Source organism: Passer montanus, unplaced genomic scaffold (genome assembly GCF_014805655.1).
Source record: "Passer montanus isolate IOZ18808 unplaced genomic scaffold, ASM1480565v1 scaffold36, whole genome shotgun sequence".
NCBI lineage: Eukaryota > Metazoa > Chordata > Aves > Passeriformes > Passeridae > Passer > Passer montanus.
The window spans coordinates 7,252,342-7,271,485 of record NW_024368374.1 but is presented as its reverse complement, the minus strand read 5'-3'; the positions used below and the strand labels follow the sequence as shown (position 1 = coordinate 7,271,485).

At 41.7% G+C, this 19,144-nt stretch overlaps 1 protein-coding gene across 20 annotated transcripts in view; it reads left to right on the top strand.

Moving 5' to 3' along the window:
- CAB39L (calcium binding protein 39 like) overlaps positions 1 to 19,144 on the top strand; it is a 75,793-nt gene that overhangs the window by 12,136 nt on the left and 44,513 nt on the right. For 13 of the 20 annotated variants that reach the window (XR_005628297.1, XR_005628296.1, XM_039716640.1 and 10 more), the window contains 2 exons: positions 4,250 to 4,449; positions 14,211 to 14,359. The exons of 1 other annotated variant lie outside the window; for it this stretch is intronic. Coding sequence is in view for 16 of the 19 variants with exons in the window: in XM_039716640.1 (XP_039572574.1) it covers positions 14,258 to 14,359 (102 nt within the window). In the remaining 3 variants the exon portion in view is untranslated. Of the gene's footprint in view, positions 1 to 3,890; positions 4,045 to 4,249; positions 4,450 to 9,080; positions 9,145 to 14,210; positions 14,360 to 19,144 lie in introns of those variants that run through there. 6 more of the 20 variants (XM_039716633.1, XM_039716634.1, XM_039716632.1 and 3 more) reach the window with 5 other exon arrangements.

The window sequence follows — 19,144 nt, the reverse complement described above, 5'->3', positions numbered from 1 at the left end:
AGCCACTGCATCTTGCTGCTCTCTGTTTTCCACACTTCACTGAAGAAATATCAATTTTCTAGTCCTGAGAGAGGCCAGAAGCTTTTCTGCTTTTTGCATGGCTGTAGGGAAACTACCTGCCCCTTAGACTGTACCCCTTTTCTTTGGTCTCATTTCATATTTGGATAAGCAGCCAAATGTTAATTTGCCTTTGGGTGCTGGTAGCTGTTTTGGGGGGGATTGGTGTACAGGCTCAGTTCCAAGCTTGTGTCCCTCTGAGATTACACAGAGAGAAAACGTGTGTGTTGTATGTCTGTATTTGGGATCTAATCCATGAGGAAGAATTTACTTGCATTAATCTGGGGTGGCCACAGTGCTCTTGCAGGCATCTGAAGAAACTGAGTATTTGTGGATTCACAGAATAACAGAGAAGTATGGAGTTACTGTAAAGCATCTTATTTTATGAGGTTTTAGAAGCGTTGTTGGGCACTTTTTATGTTGCTCTGCCGTAAAGCTAAATGCTTTGAGTTAAAGTGTAACAGCTTTACGATGTAGATTATATAAATTACTTGTTTTTAGTTCCCCTCCACCCCAATAAACTGCCAAACTATCAAAATGTTGATATCTTGGGATTTGTAAGAATAGCATGAAATCTTCTGGGGGATGTTCTTTAGTTTTCAGGTTTTTTAGGGTGGGGGAATCTTTTTAGTATGCTAAAGCTACTCCTCTTGATATTCAGCATTACACAACTAAACCTGTTGCTGTGGAGAACTGAATTTTGATGGCCTGGGGCACTGAGCAATCTGGGGGGAAGGAAGGATGTTGTTGTTGTTATTATTATTAGAGGTGCTTAGGGCTGTGGAATGCTGGAAGTAATCTCAGAGGAGGTAGACAGACTGGAAATGGATAATTAAATAAGCAGAATTAATATATATATACCGTGTGTTTATCATCTGCTGCTGTAATTTATTGTGATTTCACTCATTGTTGAAGTTCCCTATTTTCTCTTTTCCACATTAGAAAATAAATGGTAAGGGCAGGAAAAATCATCTGGGGTTTTCTTCCTTTGGTCTTTATTAGATGGAATGATTTTAAGTTATGAAAGCAAGGACAAACATTTCTCAAAAGTACTTTAACCATGCCTTAGCCTGAGGACTCTGCTCGCTTTAAAGGAAACAAATATAATGAAATTTAAATATGTGGAAGCTGGAGTACTTTAGCAGTGCAGAGATCTTTTTTTCCATGTACTTTAGGACTGTAAATTTTTTTTGTCTATTTATAATTACATAATTCTAGATTTTAGATGGCTACAAATTAAGAATTGAAGAAAACATATTTTGGAAATACTTAATAACCTCTTGGCAACAAAACCCCCCAACAAACAGATAAGAGCACCAAGTAATTATGGCTTAATTCCTATTGAATGTTTCAGGGCCTTATCCTGTCATCTGAGAATTAACTCTACTTAAGATGAAACAGAGTATTGGAATAGCAGAGAATCCTTTTTCCCCTGCCCCCTTAGTACCTTGTTTTGTGCAGTTTCTTCTGCTGCAATGCAGGGATGGAGGCAGGTGGGTTTCTTGCTCTCCAGCTGTGTAGAGGGCTCCTATTAAAGCCCTAAAAGATTTCCTCAGATAGAAGATGGGAAAAGTTGAACTGTAATTGAGTGCAAATTCAAATTATTGCTCCAAATCAGGAAAACAAGCATATTTAGTCCAAAACAAAGGATAGTTACTTTGTAGATAAATTTCTTATACTTCCAAAAAGCTGGGATACTCAGAATGGTCAGTGAATACTTTATGGAGTGCAGTGATACACAAATTACCCCCACTGGGGCTCCTTATGTGCAACTAAAATACATTTGTTGTGATATTTCAATATTTTTTTGTGATAGTTTGATTTCAGAGTAACACCTACCACTGTTGAACTCCACGGTACAACAAAAAGTTGGGGTTTTGCTGTTGAAGGGATGGTGGATTTACAATAGAAAAGATAAAATTTTTCTTGGGACAGGTAGAGGAAAAAGTTTTTCTCTTAAAAACACCCAGGGGAAGCAATGATAGTGATGCACTTGGATTGTTGTGGTGCCTTAGGAAAAGCCAGTACTGTCAGAAGCAGCCCAAGGGTAGAGTGTTTATCATTTGACTTTCACTGTTTATCCAAAGGCCGAGGTATCTGATAACAAAGAAGGGCCAGTGCCAGAGTGGGTGAAAGCACCACAGGGCCCAGCACCCCTTCCCTCTCCCCACCCAGCTGGGACACAGCAGGCACCCATGGAAGGGTGCCCAGTGCCAGTTCTTCTCCCCAGCTCCTCCATGCCACGACACATCTGTGCAGGTTGTTCCTGTGCCTCCTGAGCTTCGTGGGTGGCTCACCCTGCTCTGAGCTTGGTGTCCCCAGTGTCCCTGCTGAGCTCTCTGTGGGGGTGGCCTGGAGAGGACACCTGGTCAGTGGTGGCTAATGTGAAGCCTTTAATTCGGTGCTGGAAGAATATTTCACAAGGGGTTTGGAGCAGAAATTGCCACTTGGTGTCACTTGTTGCAGTGCTTTCTGGTGCAGCGGGAGCAGCAGTAATTAATGCCAGTTCAGGGCAGTCCAAAAACACAGGGCTGCAGTATCTTGATGATCTGTTAGGTAAAGTGTGAGCAGAAATGGTGACGTGCTTTACTGATAAGTTGAGAGTACAAATCTGCTGATCTAAGGCTGGCTTGGTGCCTCCTGTGCAAAGGCAGGAGCAAATGCAGGGAGGTTAAGGGAGCAGGGGTGGCTTCTGCCTCTCTGGGCCCAGGCGAGTGGCTCTTCAAAGTGAGGATTTGGGATACTCCTGTGTGCTTCAGTTCGGAGCTGGCATTGCAAGCAAAGGTTGGTAGCCCTTTAAAAGGTGTCTGTTTCATCTGTATTCCTCAGAAATGAGGTTTCTTATGCACTTTTTAGCTGCCTGTAATGTGGAGCTGTGAATAGCTACTGCAGGTGAGCCTTACATCAAGATCTGATGCAACTGCAGCGCTGCTAACTCTGAGATCAGCTCCCCAGGCGAATGTAGTGTACCAAATTATTTTTAATAATGTAGGACTTTGGCTAGGCTGTGCCCTGAGGAAGAAGTGATGGGAGGTAAAGTTTTCCCCCCAAGCTGGAGAGCTTGGCAGGAAGACATGCTGGGCACACATCCCAGCTGGGAGTCGGCCAAGATCCAGATGAAGATACATTTTAAATCCCACCTTGAAGTGCCTATAGTAAAGCATCCTTCTTTCCCTGCTCTTAACAGCTGGGGGCACAGGGGACAGCACTTGCCATTCCCTTTGGGAATGCGTGGCGCTTGCCAAACCATAGTTGCCGACAGAGAAAAATGAAGCACTAAAAATTCCTTTAATTACATTTTGCTGTATCTGTACGCTTGATAATAGCTGTTAGTACTTGTTTCAGAATACTTTATGATTTTTTCTAACCATAGTTGCCGACAGAGAAAAATGAAGCACTAAAAATTCCTTTAATTACATTTTCTGTATCTCTATGCTTGATAATAGCTGGTAGTACTTGTTTCAGAATACTTTATGTTTTCCCCATCACATTAGCCTTTGAAAAAATACTTTGGGCTAATGTTTTTCTTCACCAGGATTTAATTTTTTCTCAGAGTATACTGCAGGTGGGTGCCTTTTTTATCCCCTCAAGTATTATTGTGGAAAAGTACTTTGATCTTTGTGTAATAATATATAGTCAGGCAGGAAGCAGCTTATCTGCAGCTTTTCTGCACAGGACTTCGCCGAAGGATGTGGTGCGTGAGCATGTTGATTTTTTTATTATCTCGTAACAACAACCCGCCGTTGGGCTCCCTTATTTGCATTCCTAGCAGGACGGCAAGGTGAATAATTTAATTCCAGCGGCCTGCGCCACGTGATGGTGCGAGGAGCCGCCAGCGATGCCTCCCCCTGCGCCGACAGACTTTGGAGAGCAATGGAAACTTACAGGAGTGATGCGAAATTGTCGCATGTCCTCCCTTAACCCTGGGGAAATCTCTCGGCGGAGTGATCACTTCATCCTTTGCTTTTCTGACGTGGAGTTTAGGGGGTGTGTGTGTGTGAGCCTGTGAGCAAGACGAGCGAGGGAGTGGGAAGCGGGGAGGGCAGCGGGGGAAAGACGCACGGAGCTCGTCGGAGCAGGAGCAGCGAGGAGCCGGGAGTGCAGCCGCGGGCAGCGGGGAGTGGAAATTTACAGCTGCTTGTGAGCGCCTGTGCATGTCCGAGCGATCCTTTCTGCTCACGCTTTTCCACAGGCTGACGGCGGGAGCGGAGCGGGAGGCCGGATCGCGGCATCCTGGGCTGTGCCGCTGCTGGGCGCGGGAATAAGGCGGGATTCCATGGAAGAGCAGTGACGGCTCCGGCGGCGCGGGCTGCAGGCGGGCGGCAGAGCTGTCTTCAGCACCTGGCCATGGCGCTGCGCCGGGCTGCCTAGGGAGCCCAGCCTTCCTCCGCGGTGAGTGCCCGCCGAGGGGATGCGTGTCCGCCGGGAGAGCGGGGAAAGTTGGGGGCTTTAACGAAACTTCCCTTTTCTCCAGCTGGCAGCAGCCTTTTGGTAACAAACCGCTCGCCTGCTCGCTCTCGGTAGTCAGGCTGGTAGCTTTTTATAGCTTTGTAAACTGTGTTACCAGGAGTGGCTCTTTAATGCAGGCAACCCTAAACAATGCTCCTCCTGTTACATAAGGCGCTGGCTCTGCGACCGAGCACTCCGTGTCCATGGAATATCTCTGGAAATGGCTTTATTTACACTGTGGTTTCCAAAAATAAAATATCTGCAATATATCATTTCTCCTGCTCCTCTCCGCGGGCTGCCTGCAGCTGCGGGCTGGCTCTTGAGATGCGGAGGAATGAGAGCGTGGCCACTTGCATAAGGCAGGGGGAAGGAGGTGAAGGGAGGATGAGCGAGCGTGTGAGCTGCCACCAGGAACAGCCGATGCCAATGTCCCGGCCCCTCGTCCCACCCAGCCCGTGGGTCCCGTCCGCTTGAAATGCTGATTCTGTGCCACGGGAGATTCATGAAGTCCGAATCAGGCAGAACTTTAATGGAGCTTAAGGGAAGTTGGGGTCTTTCCTAAAAGCAAGGCTCTTTCTTGGACTAATGTTATGAGTAAAGTGAAATTACTGCTATAGAAAATTATTTTAATCCGTTACAAAGCTATTGGAAGTAACACAGGACTTGCTACGAACTTGAACTTTATCAAGTGAATGCTGTGTAGAGAGGTAAGTTTAGTAATATTGGACCAAATACAAAAATAGTATCCATCTTCCTCACTAATGAATTTAGAGGAAGTCCTATTCCCTCTTGGCTGCTGCCTGTGTTATTTAAATTATGTTACCAGTTTCCATTATTTCTACAGTTACTATTCCTACTAGAAATGGATATTTAACTTGGTTTTCCTTTAACTTAAGTAAGTGAAAAGCTGTTAAGGGCCCTTCTGTTAGAATTGTGTGTACTTCAGGGACATTGCTTGAGAGAGCTCTTTCTGCATGACTGAGTTTGTGGGAGTTTTGCTATGGACTACAATCAGGCATGGAATTGAATTCTTAATCTTTTAGGTTTTAAAGATCTCTGTGGTAGCAAATGCAAACTGGGATTCCAAATATTGACTCATCATTCCTGCAAATTTGGTGTCTGTAAAACCTCTGGTTTAATATATTTCTAGTTTTATTGAATGTGAAGTAATAACCTACCACGTCTAGCTAGTTCATTAGCATGACTGGGAGAGCCCATGTGGTCCTGTTGTACGGATAAATGATGGTGGTGTGAGTATGGTGCCACAGGATGCCGTTTCTGCATGGGTGAGAATCTGAATGTTAGCTGGCATTGCAGTGTGCAAATGCTGTTTAATAATAATAATAATAATAATAATAATAATAATAATAATAATAATAATAGTGGATGTGAAAGCACAGGACTTCCAGTAGAAGGACACAAGGTAGCAAAATGTCCTTAACTTCAATTCTGTTCTCTGTAACCTGCTATAATAATAATAATAATAATAATAATAATAATAATGGATGTGAAAGCACAGGACTTCCAATAGAAGGACACAAGGTAGCAAAATGTCCTTAACTTCAATTCTGTTCTCTGTAACCTGCTCATGATAGATTTAGATTAGGTATTAAAAAGGAATTTTTTGTGTGCTGAGGGTGGTGGGACTGGCACAGGATGCTCAGAGAAGCTGTGAATGCCCCATCCCTGGAAATGTTCAAGGCCAGGTGGATGGGGTTCTGTGCAGCCTGGTCTAGTGGAAGGTGTCCTTGCCCATGGCAGGGGGCTTGTAAACAAACTTCAATTCTGTTCTCTGTAACCTGCTCATGATAGATTTAGATTATTAGGTATTAAAAAGGAATTTTTTGTGTGCTGAGGGTGGTGGGACTGGCACAGGATGCTCAGAGAAGCTGTGGATGCCCCATCCCTGGAAACGTTCAAGGCCAGGTGGGTGGGGTTCTGTGCAACCTGGTCTAGTGGAAGGTGTCCTTGCCCATGGCAGGGGGCTTGTAAACAGATGATCTTTATGGTTCCTTCCAACCCAAACTATTCTATGATTAGTATTTTGTTTGTATTGCCACATATTTATACCCCCTTTATGATCATCCCTGCCTCGTTCTGGGTGTGGATGGTGAACATCTGAGCCATAGCATCTGCTCCAGCAGCCCTGTCTCTACCCTCCTTCCATCCCCTTCTTTCCCACTTGTGCTGGTACAGCTGTGGACTGTATCTGGGCAGAACTGGACTGGAAACCTGTGTGACCTTTTTTTTTCCCCAGCAGGCTATTTCTTGTTAACCTGGGTCACTTCCCTGACCTGGCTCTCCATGTGGCCCTGCAACAGCTGAATGGCTCCCACAGACAGAGGCTGTAGGGATGTGAATACATGTGGAGCAGGGTGTTACCATCACAGAGCAAAGCATCTATCAATATTGATAGCCTCAGTGACCAGATGGCTTTTTGCAGTTTCATTTTATCCCCTGTGTTTGCTGAAAGACTGTACATATATACATATAGGGATTTTTTTTTCCATGGTGGTTTTTTTTTTGTTTGGGGTTTTTTTTTTTTGGTTGTTGTTGGTTTTTTTTTCCCTTTGTTTGTTTGCTTGTTTGGGTTTTTTTTTTTTTGTTTTTTTTTTTTTTTTGCTAAAGTGGCATTCAAACACTCAGTTAAAAGAGTTAATATTTTTTTAGGTGCTTCCGTAGACCTGCACCACAGCACTTGAGTGGAGCATCACCATGAGTGCCTTCAGTTTCATAACAGTATTGCACAACTGTGTGATATTATTATTCTCATTCTGTAGAGGTGATCAGATTAAGGGCAGAGCAGCCTACTTCTTTTCCATGTCTGATCTTCAGGATGCTTGCCATCTGCAAAAAAAGTGACATTTGTGGTGATGGTAGGCATTACTGTGATGTTTTGTGTGTTCAGGTGAAGTTTCAGCTAATATCCATCTTCATTTTGGGAAATGCAACAAGTAGCAACATCAAAGCTTATGATGAGTAAATTCTTGAGTTTTTGGAAAAATCAAGCTGCCAAGTAGAGAGGGCATTCATTCACCCTAACCATAAAACTGTCCCATCTTCTGTTAATCTTTTTTTCTCATTTGCAGTGCACCTTCCAAGATCTGCAGCTCATTGAGAATTTGCAGAGTAGTTGCTTGTTCCATAGCCTAGATTCCTTCTGCATGTCAAGTAAAATGTGGGTTGTGTGAGGGGACTGCACTGAGGAGGGTAAAAGGACAAACTGGGCTTCTCTGGGTGCTCACCACACATGGGGGCTTCCATCTCTTGGTTTGAGGACACTGCTCTGTCATTGCAACAGCTTTCTCAAATATGGCAGGAGGGGAAAATGAGGGCCTCTTCCATTATATGGAGACTGAATTACACAAAATGATGAAGAAAGTGTGCTAACTCAGGACCAGGACCTATGTGAGTCATAGGCACACTGCAGTGAATGGGAAATGAAGGTATTTTTTTCCATTCTAGAAACTCTTACATGATATGAGTGATTTAAATGTTTTTATTCCGTTCAACAACTTGATGAAGGTTGGGAGATAAAGCAAGACAAATGTCTGATACTCCGTGGGAAGGACATTTTTTCTCATTTATTTTTGAAGACCAAGTGTTTTGTCCAGAGGAGCATCTGCAAAGACTGCATGGATGGGCTCACATGCTCTCTTCTATTCTTGCTTTTGTGGGCAGGAAGAAGCCTTTGTTACTGAGCTGCTTCATAGTGGGATGGGCTGCTGAGCAGAGTGGTGTTGCTGTGTGCATTTTTCTTTCATTGTGCTTACAAGTTCAGTTGCACTATAATATTTTGAGGAAGTATTTGACTTAAAAGCAGAGAAATTGTGGAGAGTGTCTGCCGTCATATCTAGATCTCTTTCTGTACTTTATAGCTGTGCTGAATATTTTTTTTTAGTACATTCTTTTTATGAGCAGATAAACTGGCAGAAGAGATATTTTGAAGCTTGATAAAGTGTCGGCTTTGTTGTAACATGATCTAGGTTGCCTTCCTGACACAGCCACTGAATTTTTGTATGTGGCCTTGGGTAAGTCTTGTCATCTCTCTGTGTTTCAGCTTCTCCCTTTGCAGCTGAGACAGAATAAAAGTAGGTAGATAGGTTTTTTGAAATTGTGTTTTCCGTCTTTGTTAAATGTGTGTAGAGTTGGGGACCTCTGATAGAATGTATGCCCTGAATTTGAAAGGATGTTAACCTTGACAGGCTACTGAATACCCCAAAAGTCATGTAAACCACATGTCAAAAAGTCATGCAAACCACATCCAGCTCTGGATTCAATTCACTGCTTTGGTCCATGTGGTTTTTCTTTCCTTTTTTCCTGATTTGAACAGAAACAGGCTGACATTTAGAATGTGGTTCATTATTGTTTCCTTTTGGTGTTTCTGTGGCTTATCTAACATAAAATCTGTGCTATTTTTTTCTCCCAAACAAAGATGGAACGATATTCCATGAAAGTATTTTTGTAAAAGTAGAGTTTCTAAAATGTGCTGGACACTCCAACTCTGGTGTCTGAAATGTCATGTTCACGCTGATGGAAACAGTGGGCTTAGGAAACTTCATTTCCTCCTACAGCACTGCTGAGGCATTTTCCTCATGACTGGTAGAGACAAGCTCTGAGACCAGGAGAGTTGGTCTGGTAAGATACAGCCGTTTCTTTCCTTAGTCTCATAAGCTCCTCTCAAGAGCACCAGTGAAATAACATCATCAAAACTAAATGTTTCACAAGTTGGCTGGTTCTCCATTATGAATTCAGGAGTGTCCACAGTCCATTTTTGATGTTATGAAAACATATGTTGAATAACCATTAGATGGAAAAAAATTCCTAGAAAGCGGGAAAGAAAGGTGTTCATTCAGTTCTGTCCCTTGCTGCCAGACAGCAGTGTCAAAAATTTATGAACAGATGCTCTGTAGTGTGCCTGGTAGATTAGGTCATTTCAAAACCTCAAAGCTCCAATGGGTGGAAACCTTTACATTTCCAGCTGAAGTTTATACATCAGCAGTTTTTAGCCATTTGCTTTTGCATAAATAAAGTGTTATTGTTATTTAAGCTGAAATAACTTTTTCAGCTTTCCTATATTTTTATTCTAAACTTATGAAGGTGAGCACTTTTAGCAACCAAGACATGCTGGTCTTCCCACTTTTCTGGCCATCCAGTGTGCTTCTCTCCACCCACTCTAACCTCTGTTGATTCTTCTTGACTCTGGGTGCTCAGGGCTGTGTACAGTGTTCTGTATGAAGGGCTCTCTGTCAGCACTTTGTACAAAGGCATAGATACCCTTGGATTTCTACTGACCATTATTTTTGTGATTCATCAGAGATTTGCATCTGTCTTTCTCACATCTGTAAAATGCTTGTGTGTTTGTCTATGGCTCCAGCTGCTTGCTTTCATCATTTCTCATGGTAAGTCCTCTGCTTGAAGCAGATATCCATAGAATGGTTTGGTTGGAAGGAACCTTTAAAGGTCATCTAGTCCAATTCCCTCTATCATGGATGTCTGCAACGAGATCAGGTTGCTCAGAGTCCTGTCTAATCTGATCTTGAATATTTTCAGGGATCTGGAACATCTAAAAACTGTGTCTCCTCTACCATTCAGCATTATCTGATACTTTCTACTCTTAACTTTTATCCCATTATTATTACCTTCCTTCTTGACTCCATCCAGTTTCCCAGGTAATGATATTCCTGTCCTGCTATGTGTTGATAATATCTTTGTATTTTCAGTCACCACAATTTTTGGATAGGCTCTTAATTCCTATGCCTCTCTAAATATGATCCCATCCACAGATTTTTCTTGCCTTCTCAGTCAGATGATATGATAATTTTCTTCTTAAACTAATTTTTTGGTACTATATTCAAATCAGTGCATTTCCACATTAGATATGTGGATTCTACTATATTTCCTCTGTTTAAAATATATTTATAAGGGATTGTAGTATGAGCTACCTTTGGTGAGCCTGTGTTGCACTTTTTTCAGTTGTCACTCATCTTAGTTTTTCAGTTATTTTTAGACTGGTTTCTTGAGAGAATGAAGCTTATGTGGTCACACTGTCCATTTCTCATCCTAATTCTCTTCTCATGGTAACTTTTGAACTTACTGTGAAATTTCAAGCAACCTTGACAGAGGACTAGATGCCTGGAAAAAAACAAGTTCCAAAAAACATACTGAAAATAACTTATGTAAATAACGGGGCCTCTGAACCAAATTAGTGCCTCTACTGAACAGAAAACTTTTCAAGAAAAAGCTTAGAGAGCAGAGAGCTGGTACAAAAAGGAGGACAGGACAGAAACTCCCAGCTGTGATAAAAGCTTCTTTAATAAGAGCTTGTGCTTTCTTTGATTCTGGAAACTCCAGCCATGGAGAGCAAAGCTGGAGGAGAGGAGTCCTTGTTTTGCCACTTGCCTTATTGGATAGCCAGCCATAAGACTAAGGAATACAACTCCCAAATCTCAGCAGAGTGACTTTACCCCCATGTGCTTCTGCCTGTAGTTGTGGGCAGCACGTGTGCCCCTGGAAGATTCCTGCATGGGCAACCAAAAGGTTCTGCAGCTGCCAGTATGTATTTTCTGAAGTGATGGAGCATCTTCTACCAGGTTAAAAACTGTATCCTGAGAAGAGACAAATCAAAAAATGTTATTTCAAGCACATCTGTGGCTCTTCTCCCTTTGCTTTGTATCTAAAACTTTGTATCTAATGAAGTAATGCAGAGACTTGGCTCTGTTCAACAGAGCAATGAATTAAACGGTTTCTTGAGTCCCTTCCTGCCCTCTCATTGGTGTTTTTGCTGTTGTGATTAAGATGCTGGTAGGGTGTGTAGTGAGAAAAAATGGTATTTTATCACTGAGCAGTGCTCTGGTGACTTGCTGGTGATACTGGGACTATGCAGTGGAAAAGTGCTGGTTCTATGGCAAAATTAGTGATTATTTTAAATACAGACACATTACTCTAGACAGCCATGTAAGTTACTTTTTGAGAGGAAATAATAGTTTATTATCAGCATTTCTGTTAGAAATGTGAACTTCATAATTTAAAAATCTCAGAACCTCCAGCTCATGAGTACTTAATTTAAAAATCTATTTATCTCCCCCTTTGCTTTTCTTTGTGTGAAGACTTCTGAGAAGAAAAGATGACTTTAGCAATCTGAATATACCTACCCCACCCTGGATGAAAAGAATTCTTTTCTGAAATACCACTTGCCTGTTAAGCTCCCGATTTCAGACTCTCTCTGTCTTGCATCATCACATCCTCATGTCATGCCTTCAGGATAATAAAAACATGCAGAATCGGGTCCTTCTCAAAGTGTCTTGTGCATTATTAATCTCCTATTTGCACCACATTTGGGACTACGGAGTGCTTGGTGCTTGCTAGCGGCATCTAAACAGCTTTATTGTGGCATCACAGTCTTTTCCAGTGCTTGTGTGTGCCCCAAAGGGTCACTTGTTAGTACACCCAGGCTTCAACCTCGCTCCTTGTCAGGCTGAGGTGGGACTCTGCTCTGGTCACTGCTGCTGCCAGAACTTGCACCTCTGAGCTGCATGGCAGCAGGACCCTGCAGCTGGGGGCTCAGCTGAGTGAAGGTCATGTAGCCAAAACTGGAGAAATAAAAATGAGTTTGAACAGGACCGTGAGGAGCTTGAAAATGGGAACTTGAGAGTGGTGAGGTTTCAGGCACTGAATGTGAAAATAACCCTGTAAAACTGAACTAGCAACAAATGAGAAGCTATATACAAACTCACCTATTTTGGGCACTGTAAAAGAACTTTTGGTTTAAATAACATCCAAAAATATTTCCTGTGTGTCATAGAAACTCTTCTTGTAAAGATACTCTGCAGAAGTGTTTTGAAATTATTTTAATAAGCTATTAGGACAAAATCTGTATAGATTTTGCTTTTATAGTTTGAATTAATTTTTTATTTGGCTGTTTTATATGGCTACTATTTATAGTTGCAATAGAATGTATGCCTAATCTGGGTATTAATTCCATAGGTTATTTGGGGATTAGTAACACATGGATGTATGGCTCAAATGGGATCATATTTCCTGATGGACTCTGTAGTGTGCCCATAGTAACAATGAAGCATGAGAGGAGCTGGTTCTTTGGGACCACTGGGTTTTCTTTACACTGTGTGTATTGTGCTTCTTTAGTTTTCTTATTTGAAACCTCTCGTATAAAGCTTTTTTTAATTGCAAATTTTGGATAATAATGGGATTGAAGTGGTTTGTGTGTGTATTTATGCTTTCACAACTAATTGTAATTGTGTGTGTGGAGGAATTGTGATATTTTTCTTTTGTTGTGGAAGGAGATGAAAGTTTGAGATTATTTTTTGGTTTTTGATTTTTTTTTTCTTTCCTTTTACCTCTTTTTTATTGTACAAACGGGAATGCAGTCCAGAACAGTGCTGAGCTTCTGAACCAGAGCATATTCCCATCTGTAGTCAGTCATTGACTTCAATAGATCTTTGTATTGGACCCTCAGCAAAACCCATAAGAATTCACAGCCTAAGCAGAAACTGAGTTGCTTGGTTTCTTTCATATAGAAATACAGTGATGTAGACTTTGCCTTTCTAACCATATAGAAGAAGAATGTTTCAAATTAAACAAACAATTGATTTTCATTAAAATTCTCAGTCTGTCATTTAAATGTAATGAATGTGTTTATGTTTATATTTGGGCCTGATCCTCTGTTCTTTATTTAACTCAGGCAATATTTAGATGAAAGTTTGAGATTATTTTTTGGTTTTTGATTTTTTTTTTCTTTCCTTTTACCTCTTTTTTATTGTACAAACGGGAATGCAGTCCAGAACAGTGCTGAGCTTCTGAACCAGAGCATATTCCCATCTGTAGTCAGTCATTGACTTCAATAGATCTTTGTATTGGACCCTCAGCAAAACCCATAAGAATTCACAGCCTAAGCAGAAACTGAGTTGCTTGGTTTCTTTCATATAGAAATACAGTGATGTAGACTTTGCCTTTCTAACCATACAGAAGAAGAATGTTTCAAATTAAACAAACAATTGATTTTCATTAAAATTCTCAGTCTGTCATTTAAATGTAATGAATGTGTTTATGTTTATATTTGGGCCTGATCCTTTGTTCTTTATTTAACTCAGGCAATATTCTACACCAGTGAGATCTGACCCACAGATTCTTGAAGTCTGTCAGATTTAGGGGATAGCTTAAACTGCTTCCTCTCAAGGTCCCCTAGGCTGTCAAAGCAAAGCAGCTGCAGAAGAAGGAGAGATGGCAGAGAAGCTGGGACTGCAATTTGCAATGCTTTAAACAAAGGGTTCTTTTGCTGTGCTGGCACCTACAGTTGGATTTCTGCACTGTGATGGAGCTGGTGAAGTCTGACAGAAACCCACATGGGAAATCTAGTGCAGCCTGCCAGATGTGGGGTGTCCAAAATACCTTGGACATAGGCATGGACTTGCTGGAGTGCTGACCTGTGGGTCAGAGCTTCCTGCAGGAAGCATCCAGCTCCTGTGCAGGTGCTGAGTAGTTGCTTTTCATGTTCTAATGGTGCCTTGTGAATCCTCAATGAACTTGCAAGACCTACACATGAGAGCTTTCACTGCTCCACTGGGTGGCTGAAGCAGAGTGTAGTGCCTGAGGTGCAACATTTTCTTATTCAAAGTGCTATGTGTGGTTTTATTGCATTTTTGTATAAATCTTAAAAGCTGTTTTTGCTTGTTGTTTGATTTAAGGCAGTCCTCTTCTATCCTGAAGGAAGAAATCCAGGTGAAGGAAGACCATGCCTTTGTTTAGTAAATCGCACAAAAATCCTGCTGAGATTGTGAAAGTTCTGAAAGAAAACATGGCCATATTGGAGAAACAAGAAAAAAAGACAGACAAGGTATGAGGTAACGTTGTAGAAGACCAATAAGGTTTCTATGCTGGGGAACAGCGGAATAATGGGAATAACACTGTGTTTGGTCACTGCCATGACTCTGTGAGTGCTTGCCTGTGGATGCAGCTGTGTGTTTGAATGGTTCTGCTGAAATCAGGGGGCTTTTGCATAAATAAAATACATAAAATCTGGGGCTCAGACAGAAAATGCTGAGATCCAGGAGCCTCAGCCAAAACAAAGGGTGATCTCTCACTACTTCAAACAGTAATGAATCCAGCAAAACAGCTTGGAAGGCTGTGTGAAAACTATTGTACTGTTAATGGTGTTAGCAGGATAACAAATGAGGTCGCCAATTAATGTGTAGGTACCCACAGAAAAAAAATCTACTTCTGATGCATGCTGTTTCCAGAAACCAGGAAATCTGTATGTGTCTAGATGTGTATAAAAGAAATCTCACTTTGTTCATCCTTTGTAATGTTCTGGGTGCCAGTGCTTCCTAAAAGAGCTGTGCTACTCATTTTCTATTTATAGTGCTAGGCTTTTCCTAATATTACTGCTCTCTTCTAATTCCATGACACAGACTCGAGTTACTTTTGCTGCTTTTCCAGTGACCACTTGATAAGTACAACCCAACACACAAAATCCTCCCAGTTAGGAATTTGAGCCTGCATAATTTTTTTACATTTTTTTTAAATTTATTTTTTGCATCTGAGATTCTGGCCCTCTACACTATTGCTGTGGTAGAAGTATATGGTTTTAGTTAACAACAGACTAACTTTTAACTTAAAGTGATTGCCAGTGGAAGCAGAAATAGCTGATAAGAGACACTAATAATTTTCCATGGAGCTGATGTTTGCATGCGTGCATGTTGCACTTCCCCCACCTTGTGCAGGAAGTTGTATGAAAACAAACCCAACCCAAAACGTAGCCCTTTACACCCTTGGTGAAATCCTCTTGAAACTTTTTGGTTCAAAGCAAGTAGTTCAGAGTGTGTTAATTATGTAAGGTAAGTCACATGGATTTCTGGGAGGTCTCTGGTATTTGATGTTTCATTCTGAAATACCTTCAGTAACCTGAGAGAATTTGACTCTGAACTAAAACATAAAATAAGTAACTAAATAAATCAACAGAATCTGTTCTGCCCTGCTGAATTCATCCTTTGGAGCCTGATAAAAGAAGACTTTCAAAGCAGAAATTCCATACTTGTATTTCTTTTTGATCTGCTTTGCAAAGTGACTCCTTAGGGTTGTGGGTTTGAGAATTTTTGGCTTTGAGCTGGTTTGTATATTTGGGCGTCAGTGACAAGGAGAAATTCAGACTTCTTAGAAAACGGAGTGCTCAATGTAAATTTTTTGTGGAAGTCAGAACAGCTGGTGTGTGTTTTCCTCACAGAACAAAAGATACAGAATGTTTCCCTGGCATATTAGAATGGAAACAGCTCGTGAACTTACTGGTGCTTATTTTACAGGAAAGGGCTGATTTTCACTTAGTTTTTGTGTACTTCATTGCTGTGGGGTAGAGGCTGTTCCTGGGGTGAATGGGGGTGATCGGGGGAGATGAGAGAGGGGGACAAGGCAGTCCCTTCAACAGCAAGGCAGAAGGTGAGGAAAGCCTTTGTTTAGATTGGTTTAAGCTTATGTGGCCTGTTGACTCAGGACTTTGTGCTGTGATGTCAAGGAAGCACATAGTGTCCTTTTCCTTGCAGAAGGAAGGGTTTGAGAGTCCTTGGCAGTGCTGCCTTTCATCTAAAGTGTTCCACTGAGCTGTCCTGAAATAAATACCTGTTAAAGAAAATAGCTAAGTTTATTCTCCTGAGTTTATGGAAGTAAATCATAAGGACTATCTTTAGTACTGAGATGGTGATAAACCTTAAAAACTGGCAGGAAAAATAGCTCTTGCAAAACCACCCAGCCCAATCACACCTGCTGCTATCCATTCAGGTTTGTGAACTTAGTAATGCCATTTCTAAGTGTTGTTTGCCGTTTGAGTTGGAGAAGACAATGGGAAAACTTTCAGTGGCCCACAGGTTTTCAAAATATACTCAGTAATGCTAATGAGTAGTGTCTTTTCATGAGAATGATTGGAGAAATGCAACTGAAAACAAAAGCAAAGAGAAGCAAAGCACAGTGCTGTACTCTGTGCTCTTGAAAACCTAGCAAGGTTTTTAACTTTACCTCCAATTTGATTTCTGGAGGGAGAAGAAATTTGTCAAACTTTCATGAAAGGGCCTAGTGGTTTAGCCACTGCAAGAGCCAGAGACCCTGGATGTCTCAGAGCTGGGTTTGGACCCTGTAGCCCTGTGACCTGAGAGGTTTGCAGCTCAGGGCTGTCCAGTTTTTCAGATTTCTAGCTCCTAGTCTGCTGTAAGAACTAAAAGAGTATTGTTATGCCTGACCATAAAACCAAGGCTCCCAACACTTCCAGGGTACAACTCCAGAGCATCCCTGATTTTGCGTGCAAAGTAGTTTCCAACTAGGACTTGCTTCAGATGCTTAAACAAGAAGATTTATCCTGTGACAATTAAGCTGTTATTGTAGTACAGTCAATGTGGTATGTGGGCTGAGACAGCTAAAAGCTGCTAATACAGGCAGAATTGGCAGAGAAGTGGGACAAAGCCTGAATTAACTGCAGGGCTGGCAGAGAACCTCCTTTCCTTTCCCGCTGAGAAATCATATGAGGTGAAGATGCCATGGGCAGCCAGGAGGGCACAAGGTCAGACAGAGAGGGGCTTGATGCTTCTAATAGAGCTTTGTGCAACTTTCAGCAGGAACCATCTGTGTCTGAGAGGGGATGCTTTAAATAATGCAGAAAGGATCATTCCTGCCAAGCTATTCAGTGCACAGGTAGGGAACTTTGCAGCAGAGCAATTAAGACTTCTCAGGTAATGGGAAGAGGGTGGAGGATATAACTTGATAGACAGATGCAGGGAAGCCAGTTGCAAGTATAATTCTACATCTTTTCCAAGGCATTTACACATGCACACACAATACACAGAGGTTTGCACTCTTCCTTCATGATGCTTTTTGTTACTCATGGAATAGTACCCATTCAAGCTTTAACTAAACTCTATTGACTGCACTAGCATCTGTCTCCTTAGATAAGGATTGAATTTGACCCACTTTCTCCACGTGTCTAATGTTTTAAAAACTATTAATGTGTGTTGTGTTGCTATAGTGCTTTCTGATGCTTTTTAAACACACCCAACTGAAAAACGGGCTAAGTGTTGATGTTTGGTTCTTTTTTATGTGGGCTTTCTTGTTTGTTTGCTTGCATGGATATTTGTGTGCTTAAAGCTTTGCCATTTTCTCAGCTACATTTTGATGGCTGATAGACAACAGGTTGAGAAGTGCCAACACATCTGGCTCCTTTTCTTCTGAAGTGCTCTTTCTAAAACCTTGTTTTTACAAATTTTTAAAAATAATATTTGTTTTAAAGAAGGGATTGCAGCACTGGCAAATTTAATGCAATAATTGGGAGATTAAGTAGAGTAAGACAGAGCTGAAAAAGTGGACTAAAATGTTCTTTATCAACAATCCTCCTCTCTTCCAACATCTGAAATAAAATAGGGCATTCTTGGAGCATATACAATTGCTGACATCCTGTTGGGGCTTTGATGTGGTGAAGAACAATTAATTAAGTTTTATTGCAGTATTATATAAATGTCATTACAATTTAATCCCAGCTATGTAGAACCAATCAGTCCTTGAATTTAATGAGAAATGCCCACTCTGGAACTACCTAGAAAAGCAGGAAATTATTTAAATACATAGGAAAGAAGGGCTTCAGAGCTTAGGCTCTCCCTTTTTAGTGGCACAAAGTCCTATAGCATTTGGAGGCTGCATGTGAATAGGGATGAAGAGAAGAGAAGCCACAATACCAAAAGGTCATACCTGCTGAACCTGAGGAAGAATGGACAGCGTGTGACACTCTGGTCACACTGCTTCATTTATTGCTGGTGTGTCACCGTGTCTTTGTTGCTGGCTAATTGTAAAGGAGCATTGATAGAAAGGGTGCCTGACCGACCTCACAAAAAACGAGGTGTGACACCCTGGCTTCTCAAAGCCTTGTGTTGAGGTGCTGAGCCAGAACACAAAGCACAAAGCAGTGTGGGTGGCATCCAGTTTGTCCCTGCAGGATGTCCTTGAGCACATCACCCTCCCCTGCTAACCAAACACCTTTGGGCGCGGCAGCCTGACTCAGTGCCATCTGTGGTGCCTACAGGTTTGGTAACATTTTCTGAGCCTGCCCTGCAGCAAAAGCCTTCCAAGTGTCACAGGCTTTTAATTGAGTGCAGCAAACGGATCTGAGGTTGGTTGAAACTTGGTCTAATCTTTGCATGTGGTCTAGATGGGCTGAAAGATTCGCAGTTTCTGGTAGAGCTGATCCAAGACAAGGGTTTATTGTGGAAAATGAACCTAAATGCATTAGAGCAGGTTCAGAGCACTGTGCTGAGTGCTTTCCTGTCAGGCAGAACTGCAGGCTGCAGTGCCTTTAGTCAGTGTTCAGAAGCATAGTGAAGTGAGATGTAAAAATAACCTGAAGTGTCGCGCTTCTGCCCCTTTCACTTAAATCTCTCTAACAAGACTTCTCCTTCAGGTAGGTCACTGCAATCTGTCCTCCCTTTCATCTCCACTTGCTGTAACAAATTTGGTGCGGTTCAGAAGGGTCAGGAGAGCAGCATTTTATTAAGGCTACAATTAAAAGACTTCAACATATCTGGAACAAATACTTCTATCAATAAATCCTGCTTTTTTACACAGCAACAAGGAAGCCATTCCTGCCTGCTGTTCA